At 33.8% G+C, this 13,102-nt stretch overlaps 2 protein-coding genes across 2 annotated transcripts; one reads left to right on the top strand and one right to left on the bottom strand.

Moving 5' to 3' along the window:
- LOC18590062 (serine/threonine-protein kinase GRIK1) lies at nt 2,154–8,640 on the top strand. Its single transcript, XM_007015354.2, has 12 exons — nt 2,154–2,731; nt 3,064–3,451; nt 4,164–4,238; nt 4,322–4,366; nt 4,689–4,763; nt 6,038–6,125; nt 6,231–6,355; nt 6,929–7,024; nt 7,533–7,599; nt 7,705–7,820; nt 7,945–8,023; nt 8,154–8,640. The coding sequence occupies exons 2-12, from the start codon at nt 3,131–3,133 to the stop codon at nt 8,285–8,287; spliced, it is 1,221 nt and encodes a 406-aa protein (XP_007015416.2). The 5' UTR covers nt 2,154–2,731; nt 3,064–3,130; the 3' UTR covers nt 8,288–8,640.
- LOC18590061 (probable receptor-like protein kinase At5g15080) lies at nt 8,545–12,813 on the bottom strand. Its single transcript, XM_018128037.1, has 9 exons — nt 12,330–12,813; nt 12,095–12,234; nt 11,489–11,586; nt 11,151–11,344; nt 10,518–10,976; nt 10,253–10,401; nt 9,956–10,168; nt 9,544–9,693; nt 8,545–9,290 (listed from the first exon to the last, which is right to left on the bottom strand). The coding sequence occupies exons 1-9, from the start codon at nt 12,505–12,507 to the stop codon at nt 9,012–9,014; spliced, it is 1,860 nt and encodes a 619-aa protein (XP_017983526.1). The 5' UTR covers nt 12,508–12,813; the 3' UTR covers nt 8,545–9,011.

The following is a 13,102-nucleotide window of genomic DNA, read 5'->3' as shown; positions in this document are numbered from 1 at the left end:
TTATTTTTAGTTAAGTTATATAAAATTATCTTTAATAAAGTTACACGTTATGATATTACACGTCATGTATAAAAATTTATGATAAATTATGGTTAATGTGTTACATGTTATATACAAAAATATATGATACGTCATGTACAAAAATCTGTGATAAGTCATGATTAGCGTGTTACACGTTATGTACAAAAATATGTGACACGTCATATATAAAAACTTGTGATAAGTCATGATTAGCATGTTACACGCGATGTACAAAAATATGTGACAAGCCATAATTAGCTTGTTATATGCCATGTACAAAAATATATAACAAGTCATATACAAAAACCTGTGATAAGCTATGGTTAGCTTGTTACACGTCATATACAAAAATCTGTAACAAGTTATGATTAACGTGTTACATCCTACATATAAAAATATGTGACATGTCATGTACAAAAACTTGTGACAAGCAATGGTTAGCGTGTTACATGCTATGTACACAAATATGTGACAAGCAAAATATAAAAACCTGTGACAAGTTATGATTAGGTTGCTACACGTCATGTTGAAAAAAAATACTGTTATTACAAGCCATGTAAAAAAGCATGTTACACGCCATATTAAAAAAAATTGTTGTTACACTTCATATTGAAAAAATATTATTGTTACGTGACATATTCAAAAATATTTTATTACACTTTAATGCCTAAAATATTATTGTTATTTACGAACCAAAACTTCAAATCCTCTCAACTTTTTTTTTATTTTTTTTTATTTTTTTTGATAATTTGGCTCAAATTAAAGTATTTTTAACATGTTTTCATAAATCAAAATACAAATATTTTTTATATAAAACACTTACTTTGACTAAAAATAAAAATTTTTTTGAAAACTTAGATTTATAAATTTTAAAATTTTGAGTTTATTGGTATATATGTAATTGATTAAATTAAAAGCTATTTTATACATTTGTGATTTTTTCTACCGTTTTAGTTTTATCCAAAATATCTAAAAATGGAATTTCTCAAACAGTCACCCACCCAAGCACGTCAAAACCATTGCTTGGTATCTTAAAAGCGTAAGAAAGAGAAATATGAAAATGCAAAAGAAAGAAATCAGAAACTTAGCAGACGAATGCCGAACAGAGAAATCTATAAAATTTGAGAGACTGAGATGATGAGAGAGAAATCTGAAATACAAATAGGGAGAAATTGTGATAAATAGTTTAATTTATTTGAAATAGTTTAAAAGATATTTTTGTCAAGTCATAACTAAAAACAGTTAAACTTATTTTAATGGTTACTTTTAAAATATTTTTATTAAAAAAAGTCATTCTTCACATTTTGTTTAAGTTAAATTATACATTTAGTCTTCAATTTTGTGTAATCTTAGGAAATGTTGATAAAATTTTCAAACTTGTTTACAAAATCAAAATTAAACTTCAAAATTCAACAAGAGACAAATCAAGATAAATTACACTTTAATTTTTTTTAGTTTGATTTCTTTTAGAATTTAATTTGATTTTTGTTTCAAAATATTGTAAATCATTTTTTGTTCAAATCAAACTAATTTTAATATTTGACTTTGAATTGGAATTAAAATATATTAGATTTCAAAATATATTATATATACACTATATTTTATTCATAAAATATAAAATATTAAAAAAATAAATTTGAAAACTCATTAAACTTATCGTCCTAATTTTAAAAGAGTAAAATTTGAATATTTATCAAGTTAAATTGAAATAATTATACGTAGATCATTGAAATTCGAATATTTATAAATTAAAATTAAATAATTTAGTTTTCTTTAAATTGATATTTTTGTTAGTTATTTTTTGGTTATTTTTATAAAAATAAAAATATTAATTTCTTGGATGAAATCTATGGTTACGAAATTTGTTGGAAATTTGATGCTCGTGAGGTGTAAATTTGTGGTTGGATGGTAACCTCCACCACCAAACACGACACAGCCCAAAACAGACCAACTCGTTTCTGCGCGGTAGTTTCTAAAATCACCTTTCTAAAACGTAAAAAATAAAAATTAAAAAACCCAAACAAACAAACAAACAAACAAACAAGCACGCTCACATTTTAACAGCGACGCATGGTTTTGTCTTTTTGTTGGTGGCAGGTCGGGCGGCTTAACCAAAACAAAAAGAAAAAAACCATTTTCTGTTAGTATTTTTGTTTCTCACACTGGCGTATACTCTTGCCCCCAATTTCAAAACCTTGGATCCCTCTTTCTCCATTCACCAACAAAAAGGAAAAAAGAAATTTGAATTTCTGATTTCTCTGATTCCTATTTCGATTTGAAACAGAAAAAGACAACGAAATCGTCGCTTGGATTTCACAATCCTATTCCCTTTGAAATAGGGTTTCAAATTCCTAATCTTTCATCAAAGCGTTACGTGCCTTTGAAATTTGATTTTATTTTCTCCTTGTGATAACCGCTACGAAGGCTTCTTCTTTTTCGTCTTCTTAGTGGTTCATCTTTCACAAAAGAAATCAAATTAAAATTAGGCTTTTTGTTATCATTGTTGCTTTTTTTTTTTTGTTGTTGGGAATATTTGGGGATAAAAAGGTCAACTAAAAAAAGTGGAGGTTTAGCGATGTTGGGTGAGAATCGCAGTGGGTTTAAAAGTTGTTTCTTTCATTTGGCTGAATGGCATCCTTTGGAATAGCATAGCTGATTAGGGCATCAAGCCCTCTTTGATTTATCCCTCCTTGATTTTTTTTTTAATCAGGTAATATGAATTTGATTTCCGCATTAAGTCTATTTAGGATTTTATATCTTGCTTTTTTACTATTTTGAATTTAATGAATCAATTGTGTTTGAATGTGTATAATGTGTATTACTATTTAGTCATTTTCTAATTTTGAATTAAATACAATATCACCTATTAGCAATATTCAATGAAGTAAAAACAAAGCACTATAAGTAACAACCTAAGGAAGACCAAGTTTTTATGTAATATGTATATGCATTTAAGTTACTCTTAATCTTAATCTGAAAATTACTATGGGCAATTTCATGTTATAGGTGGTCTATTGACCTAAGGTTATGCTTGCTTTGCAGGTTTAAGATTTGTGATTCGTTGTGCTGAGAGCTGTAATTTACTACTTTCAAGGTTTTGAGTGTTCTAATGTTCAGTAAGAGCTTTTCATTTGCCAAAGCAATGGGCTGCTGTGGTTGCTTCGGCTTCACAACAAAGCCCAAACAATTGTCGCGGCCCAATTGCGGGTCAAACTTACGAATGTCCCAGGAGTTTTTGTTAGATGAAGAAATAGAAGAAGAGGATGATTGTTCATATAATGGTGAGGTTACCAGCACTGCTCATGGAGATGAGGTTGAGAATCTAAGCCGTGCCAAGCGTTCTGAAGAGATTTTGAGGTTCAAACTTGACAATGGATTTATTTGCAGGCAATTTCCTGTCAAGGAAACGAACAAGATTATTCGCTCAGAGGTTAGTGTGGAAATCAATTTTGTTGTCTCCTATTTCACTGAACTTTTGTGACATATGATGGCCTTATTCTTGAGTCTGCCATTTTGTTATCTTTGATATGAATGCTGCTTAACCTTTATTATGGGTGTCAGCTTTGCAAATATGCATGTATCAGGTGACTTCTGTCACTTTACACCTCTTTAACATGCAAAATTGTTTCCTTCTTTGCAGATGTGAAATTTCGTAATGGATTTTGATCTCATGGATTTATTGTATTTGTGATGGGCAGTTTATGGTGGGGTGCTTGAGGAGTTTGCTATTATCATGTTGTTTATAATGCGTCTAAATAGTTCGAATGTAGTGCTAAGTTGATGGACAATGAGCTTGGAGACTAATATGAGCTACCTATGCAGCTTTTGATAGTATCAGTGAAGTGTAGCATCACTGTTCTTCCCTCTTGAGGAAATGTAGTTCTATTCTGAATTTGGTCTTTGTTTCATGATTGTGGCTATTTTAGCATTTACAGTTTTATTTGCTATGGTAGTATATCTCATTTTCTTTTCCGCTGGAGGAAACTGATACTGAAATGTCATGTACATTAATATTGTTGTCTTGTGGATGTGTTTCAGCATGACAGATATTTTGTGTGCTTCGTATTATACCAGTAAACTTCATTTCATTGTTTGTTGTCTCTTATGCTTATTATGTTTTGAAATTTCAATGTCATTTTCAGGATGAAAATGGGAATAAGATGGTTAATGAGTATGTGCGTGAATACAAGATTGGTTCTGGTAGTTATGGGAAAGTGGTAAGGATATCGTTGATAGACACTATCTTACATAATTTTTATAAAGGAATTAAATCTTACTATTTTGTTCGTTTGTGGGGCAGGTTCTATATCGAAACAGTGTAGATGGAAAGCACTATGCAATTAAGGTTAGTAGCTTGTTTCAATGCAGAAGCATTCCTATGAGGGTAAAAATGGCAGTAAAAACTGAGAATGAATGTTTTGATGCTATTCTGATGCAGTATTTACATGGCTAGTGTATGGCTCCACTTGGAGCTGCATTTGTTTGTTTACTAGCAAAGTTGAAGCATTTTAAATTAGAGAAACATTTTATCTTTCATTAGGTTCTTATAGGTTATGACATTATATGGTATTTGGTGTTTTTGTTTTCTGGATCTGTTACAATTTAATGTCAAATTAAGGTTTCATCTTGCAATCATGTGTTTTTGTTTTTTAATATTTAAATTACAGGCCTTTCATAAGTCTCATTTATTAAAGCTGCGGGTTGCTCCATCAGAGACTGCAATGACTGATGTTCTTCGTGAGGTATTGGCTTGATATTTTGTTTTCCTGATGTAACCACTTATATATATGGTGGATCAGACTTTACTTTTTTGGGATTCAAAGCTTTCTTATTCCCATAGAGCCATATGAAGTCTATTTTATGTCTGCTGTTTAGTGTTGTTTAGTGTACAGTAGTCTATTTGGTTCTTTATGTTTCTTGGTAAGTTCAAAAGTTGCAATTTTCATTCTTAAAGTTTGATTTAGAATTTTAATCTAGTGCATTGGGTTTATATTACGTCAGTTTATGAATTGCTATTTTAGGTTCTTCTTAATCTAGCACTTTCATCCACCCTCCTTTCACTTTCGTTACGCGATGCAAAATGTAATTTGCCCCACTTTGAACTTTTCCTTTTTTCTCCTTTTCTTTTTCTCGTCTTTTCTTCTAGGAGATTTTCTCACCTTCTCCTATCTTAGCTCTCTCTGTCTCATCCCCCTGCCACCCCGTCATGCCCCCCCCTCCACCACACACACTCTATATTTTCTTTGATGATGGTTAGCCAGAATGAGAACAACCACAATTTTGAGGAAGAGTCCCAAACTGTGTCATAGGATAGCAGTAAAGGAGAATTTCGTAATTTGCCCTATTTTATTTTTTTAGCCAAAGTTTTGTATGCTTGTGGTAGAATTGGAGGGTAAATGTACTGCACCATTATTTCATTTCTACTATTTTCACTTCCTCACCATGGGAGTATTAAGAAGGAAAAGGAGAAAGCAAAGGGAAAAATATGGAGGAACAGAACTGTGCAGAGAGCAGGGAGAAATATAGAAGTTATTGTTGCATTTTTGTGTGGTCCCTGTGTTAGTGAGAACCCATCAAATTATGTTCCTTGGTTTACTCTTTTGGCCTTATCTAATTTGGTTCTTTTTTTCTCATATTTAAAGGCTGTTATCCTCCTGCAGTCCTTTTTTATAAAATAAATTGGAAGCTAACTCAGCCTTCAACTCTTTTCTTTTCTTTTAATGGAAATTCAGTCTCTAATTGAGCAAAAGAATGAGCTGATATTTGGTTTTAATATGTTGGCATTGGTATTTTGCCATCCACTATGTATTAAGAAAGAGGAAGGGGAAGAAGAGAGAGAATTTGTAAAACTATTTGGTTAATTTCTTTGGTGCAAAGAGGGAAGGTGGAAGAATATCAAGATGTCTAGGTTCGTGCAGAGAGCATCTTGAGGGCTGCTTTAATTGTCTACTGTTGATATGTAGAGTACTTATTTTTAGATGACTGGCCATATTTATCATATCCATTTCCCTTGCAGGTTCTAATTATGAAAATGTTGGAACATCCTAATATAGTTAATCTCATTGAGGTGATTGATGACCCAAGCACGGACCAATTCTACATGGGTATTTATATTTCCTTTTTCTTTTCTTTCTCTATCAAGTGATGTGCTTAAAAGAGTCCTTGAGCTAGCCTTATTATTGACTGCCATTGCCTTTCTTTTTGTTCAGTTCTTGAATATGTGGAAGGCAAATGGGTTTGCGAGGGTTCCGGTCCTCCAGGAGGCATTGGAGAAGATACTGCTAGGAAGTATTTGCGAGATATAGTATCTGGGCTTATGTACCTCCATGCTCATGTAGGATTTTAAACACCTACTTTTGTGCATGATTTCATTTCTTGTTTCAATTCTTTTTTCTAATTTTCACTACTCTATCAGGGTACATGTGTGTGGTATGGTCCAACTAAATACATGGTTACATATGTATGAATAAAGTTTTTCTTTCAAGCGTATGTGTAGAGAAGATTAATTCGTTTTTTCTTGTCTTGCTCTTTTTCCTTGTTTGCTCATGTTCATGCAAACACAAACACAGTTCTTAAGGTTTTCAGTTTAAAATCAGCATTCCTGAAGAAGAGAGTTGGCCAGTTGTGATATCTATGATATAGATTTTCACATCATGTCCATGCATGTTTGCTACCCTGTGTTTTGATGTTTTGATGACTAAAGTTGTTGATCAACGAATCTTCTGATTTTCTTGTTGTGGTATTTCTTTTCCCTGAGTCCTTACTACTGGTTGAAAGTTTGCACATTCTCCCATGAATTTTACCTTTTTATGTAAAGTATCTTGTTTCCTGTGATATACAATAAAGTCATTTGTTAGTTATTAACTTGCTAGTTTACTGTGCTTACCTGTGTCTTCTTTTATTCCAGAATATTGTGCATGGAGATATAAAACCTGATAATTTGTTGATTACTAGCACGGGTACAGTGAAGATAGGAGATTTTAGTGTCAGCCAGGTGTTTGAGGTGATGATTCTACTTCACCCTTAAATGGCCTCATATATATGACTTGAATGAGAGTATTAAAGTTTTATTGTTTTTAATTGTGGAATATATGTATGTACATATACATATTTATATTGCTCTTTCTCTCTCTGTGGATGAATCTTTCTTAATTCGTGCTGTTTTACTGTTTATTATTTCAAATATAAAATATATGAGCTACAAATTTTGTTGATAGGCGGTTTCTCTTAGACATGAGCTAGTGCAGAAGGGGTAATTTACTTGATAGGATACATGCAATTGTTCTTATAAGTTCAGTGCACTAAAAGTTTATTGGATGAAGCACATTCGAAAATATTTGGTTGAAGGTTTTTAATAGAACTTTGTCCTCGTTAGCTCTTATTCTCTTTGTGCCATTTTTATTGCCTTTCTTTCGCTTTTGTAAGTCCCATTTAACTTGAAAATCTTTTTTGGTTCTGTGGAAGAAAGTTTTGTATTTACTGTTGTGAACAGAATCATTTTATATCTGTAGGAGGACAATGATGAGCTTCGCCGTTCTCCTGGGACTCCTGTTTTCACTGCACCTGAGTGCTGTCTAGGTCGGTGTTCCCTCTGTTAGTTCAAGCTATGCTCTAGTATCATGATGATTAGTTAGAGAACATAGTATATGTTTGTTTTTGACCATGCATGAAATCTGTCAACAGGTTTAACATATCATGGAAAAGCTGCAGACACATGGGCTGTAGGAGTTACTTTGTATTGTATGGTACTGGGAAAATATCCATTTCTTGGAGAAACACTTCAGGATACATATGACAAGGTATGCGGATTGCTTTCTGTCTCTCTCTCTCTCTCTTGTGCACACATGCACACATTCTCTCTCTTGCTTTTCCTTTTTGTTATATCTCCTACAGCCAACAACATCATTCATTTTCTTTCTGCAGATTGTTAATAACCCTTTAAATCTGCCAAATGACATGAACCCAGAATTGAGGAACTTACTAGAAGGACTTCTTTGCAAAGGTTAGTAAAATCTTTCTTTCTGATTTTCTGGTCCTTTATACCCAGAGCTAATGTTTATTAATTGCCCTACCATCTATTCTCACGTTGCCTTGCTGTCCTTGGTGGTTGTGAAATGTAAAATATTTTTCAGACCCAAAACAGAGGATGACTTTGAATGTTGTAGCAGAGCATTCCTGGGTTATCGGAGAAGATGGACCAATCCCCCAATACCTGTGTTGGTGTAAGCGTAACAGCTACCAGAGGGGAGAAGTGATACTCACGTGACAGAAACTGACTAGATTATCTTCGGGTTTTGATAATTTTATGTACAGTAAAAAAAAACTAGGGTCTTCTTTTTGTCCTCTTACACTTTTTAAAATTTGCACCAGAGGCAGATACAATAGCTAACACTGGAAGCAAAATTTTCTGGAATACATTAGGTAAGGTATACTAGGTTCATTTGTGCAAGGAGTGAATTTGTGAGATTTGTTATCTTAGCTTTCACACCCCCCCCTCGGAAGCTTCAGTTTGTGAAGGTTTTCTGCATGCTATAAGATTTTTACGGTGTATCAACATTTGCAATGACTTTTTAGTTTTGTAATGAGAATTACAAATGTCTTCTCATCGGTTTCACAGCAGTGAACTGATTGTATAGTGACCTCGTCAAATGCTTCAGATGAGAACTGCTGTTGAGGGAAGCATTCTACCTGGATTTTGCATGTTGGGAAATTTTAATTGTGTTTGTATATTTTAGAGGAAGGTTGGTTTGGTTGTTTTCGCTACTTTTGCTTTCAAGAATGGCAAAAAGTATGATTTATTTATACAATATGAAAGTAGTACTTTGTTTGACTTATTACAATGAAACATGTGACTTACATTTAATTTACCCGTAAAATGAAAATAAATAAATGTTTTGATTAAAATTAGAGAAAAATATGAAAAGAGATAATAAGTTGAGTTGGAAAGATGAACTCGTGGAGATGAGTGTCCGTAGAGTTGTTCGAATGATTCAGGTAAGCATTTCTCCATATTGCGCTTGACGTGCCCTCCCTGATTTTGCTCTCGTATATTTAAAACAACCATCATTCGAAGAAAACTTCCAAACATTTGCTGAGAATGATCTACTTCTCATCTGTCTAGTCACACTGACATCTAAATTACCTTCGTTGCAACTTTCATGTTCGACAGTCTTGACATAATTGTGTGGCAAATATGATTTCAGGAGACTATGGTCTTCATTTAAACTGCTTGGTTTGCTCTCTATTATATATTCAAGAGTAGAAACCACCTGCAACAAGATACTATCAGTCAACCATGTACAAACACATAAACATTAGAGTATTTGGCTTAATAATAGGTAGGTGTCCCCCTAGACATGAAGTTTTATGATCTCTTTTGTTCAAGCCTAATTTTGAGGTCACGTTTAATCTACCCGAAGATTTCAAATATTTATCATCTTTTCTGGTACCGGTTCTGATCAAGTTCATTATTGCTTTACAGTTTCTGTAATTAGGTTTTGCTTGCAATGCCCTGACATTTACCTTATCCATGGGTAATCTTTTCTTGGGGTTTTTGCTTATACATTTTTGTGCCAGTTGGGCCATCCTGTAAAGCTGGAAGACATCATGGGAATTAGCAATTCTAGGATCAAGTAGCTCTAGATACCTCCTCTGCTTGAGAAGTGCTCTTGCCTGTAGAAAATTAGACATAATGTAACTCTACATTCTGATAAGCAAGAAGCCCCAAGCCCAGGCATATATCTTGATTCCATGTTTATAAGGTCAATATAAGAGTAAATGTCATGTCTTATAGATTAAAAAAAAAAAAACAAAAAGAAAGAACAAGAAACGAATTTGGAGTGGGGGGAGGGGTGGTAAAGAAGCAATAGTGTAGTATTAAGACAAAACAGAAAGGTTTATTCTAAACGTAAGATTATAGTGTTTTGCATATTACCCATGTCAAAAAACCCTTTTGCCCCTGCTTCTTGTCCATGGTCCTTTTCCCAGTTATCAGCTCAAGTAGAACCACACCATATGAGTATACATCTGTCTGAGTAGACACTGTCCCATTCTCAAGATATTCTGGAGCTAAATAATAAGATGTCTGAATATTCTCCTGCTTCAGGTACCTATCCGATTGCATTGTTGCTAGCCCCAAATCTCCAAGCTAACAAAACATATAGTAACATTTAACATGGAACTTCGAATCAGTGTATAAAGGTTTTATGACAATTTAGATTCAAGTCGTTACCAGTGGTTCAGAATCATGGTTTAGAAGAATGTTACTTGGTCTTATATCTCTGTGAATGATGTTGTTTTCATGTAGATGGTTTAGTCCTCTGGATGCACCCAGCGCTACTCTTAGCCTCTCTGTCCATGTCAATGGCATAGGGTAGTATTCTGCTTCACGTGGCACCATTTTTAATGATATTATTAGCTAAAAGCCTTGTGCTGAACCAAAAAAAAAAAAAAAACACTGATCCAGAAGATTTTTTTTGTCATATGCTTCTCCTTACGCGATAAATGTTGATTTAGTGAACCATTGCACACATACTCGTAGACAAGCAGCCTATGACTTCCTTCTGCACAGAATCCCAGCAGCATGACCAAGTTGTTGTGTCTAACTCTGCTGAGTGTATCCATTTCTGACTTAAATTTAATGGGTTCTTGAAAGTATATATTGTTGTTTGCTGGCTTAATCACAATACTCAGCTTATTTTCTAGCTGACCTCTGAAAGCACATTGAGCACCACCTTCAGATAGATTGTTCTTTGATGAGAATCCATCCGTAGCAGCATGGAGTTCCACATATGTGAAACCTTTTCTCAATTCCATATTTTGTTTTCTATTGTCACAAATGGTGCAGGCTGGGTTTTGAAAAGTTTCCTCGGCTTGCAACCCTATGATTGAATCTGCATAACTGCTGGTATGCGTAAGTTTCTGATTTTGACTCACTTGATTTGCTTCTGCTTGACCTACAGAATAATTATCAACACTATAACTATTGGTTCCCATCTTTTCAGTGAAACAACCTAGGAAACACAATAGTATGAAAATGAAACAAGAAGAAAGATGTGTCCTTAACAATGAACTGGTGAGTGTAACTAGGCAGATAGAGTAGTAAAGTAATTTGTCACAGTTTATCTTACATGTCGGAAAGAGTTCAATGCTGAAAAGATCTTCTTCTTCCGGGGCCCCTGACATCATATCATCATATATTACACTAAATTCGTTGAATTTCTCTTTTGGTCCTCTCCATAGCTCGATCCTATTATTCCTCTTCATCCTCGATATCCCACATGATAGCTTTTCCAGAAAGATTTTCTTGTTTTTCTTCATCTTCCTGTTTCATAAATGAGCTTTTGAATCAATATTCAACAGGGCAATTGCTGCTTCTGTTAAACAATCTATTTAGCTATGCCTTGAATGAATCTAAATCTTTGGTTTCTTGTGCAATATTTTCATTCTGATTTGATTTTTGCCATACCTGTCCAGAATTACCCATGTTGCCTTCAAATCTTCTGCAGATTTCAAGGCCACAACTGCTGGTGAAGCTCCTGCAGCCACTTCTATCCTAAATTCTACCTGAGATATCCATGAATGTATCTATCATTAGCTCATAATTTTTTACATAAAAATACAATGAAAGCTTGATAATTAATCTAACTTTTTCTATGCCGGAGAACCTACTTCTCAACAAATTGGAGTGATTGATAGTAGGCTAATAGCCTTTGACAACCCCTTTTTTTTTGGATGAAATGTAAGACAGTGATTAACTTGGATAATTTTACATCAACAGCTATTCTTGGCTGACTTTCAAGGTGTCTCGTGTGGGATCCATAGAACAGAAGAGTCTTGTGATGTATGATATTGTTTCCGAATGTATTGAAATGTTTGAGTTGTAGTTATTTTATTGTTCTTAAATCATCGTTTGAAATTCCATTGTTCAAGGATATTCTGCTTAAAATAAACCAATATAGAATTCAGAACTATTCTCATACCAATGTAGTCGTAGTTATCCATCCTCTTGAACCTGGTGGTTTCTATGTTTAAGAAAGATGTTACTGTAAAGACTAGAAATGTAGTTAACTACCTTTTCTGCTTTGTAAAGCTTTGACAGATCTATTATTTCAGCATTGTTTTCATACGCCTCCTTCCTTGCTGCTTCCCTATCAACAATTCTGTGGTTTGATCCAAACTTTGAACTGGAGTCCACTTTGGTTCTGTATCCCACTTTAAAAGAGTGGAGAAAATTCAGTTTGCATAAATTAAAACAAGCAAATTGATAAATAATCTCATGAGTGTGAAAGGCATGAATGAAGGCTTACAGAGCTTCCTTGTTCCTTTGAAAGATAGCCGACTAGGATTGTTTTTATCATGAAGGACTCCAAGGAGGACAAGCAAATCTCCAGGCTTGAGAAATAAGCCATGAAGTGCCCACCTAACGGCACTTGAACAAGCCTCTTTAGACGCATCCTGGATCACCACTACCCTTTGAACTTCCATTGGAAAATTCACAACCCCTTAAATCTGTACAGAGCTATCTCTCTATCATTCTTTGCTATAACAAGTTATAGTTATCTTTGGAGGTGACAAGATAAAGATCAATGGGGTTCATGTAGTTTTGTCCATAATCACAGATGACTTGAAACTATAGTAGCAAAATATATGGGACTGGAAATACTGAAAGGTGTTTTTTCTTTCGTGACAGAAACCAGGCTCACTGGCAGTTGATCCAGGAGAACGTATCTGAATTTGCTTATATGGTATATTCCACAACTGAAGTGAAGAAAAGATTCTATTGGCTGTTTGTACAAAACATGAAATGGCTCAAATGTTTATATCCAGTAACAATTATTATAAATAAATTCACTGCATCTGCATGCCCTGTCAATTCCAAAGCCAAGCATCGTCAACCATTCCTGTCTTTGTTGTTTGCACGACAAGAAACTAGGTAAGCTCTGATGAAAACTAAGTTTTCTTATCGGTGAAACTACGAATGTGGTCTGCATTTTATTAAACTTTTCATTTTGCAAGTGTCTGCAATGAAAAGCACAAAACTCTTCACTTAATGACAATTATTTAAACCAAACCAAATTTT

This window comes from Theobroma cacao, chromosome 9 (assembly GCF_000208745.1).
Source record: "Theobroma cacao cultivar B97-61/B2 chromosome 9, Criollo_cocoa_genome_V2, whole genome shotgun sequence".
Lineage (NCBI taxonomy): Eukaryota > Viridiplantae > Streptophyta > Magnoliopsida > Malvales > Malvaceae > Theobroma > Theobroma cacao.
This window is presented reverse-complemented; position numbering and strand designations above follow the sequence as displayed.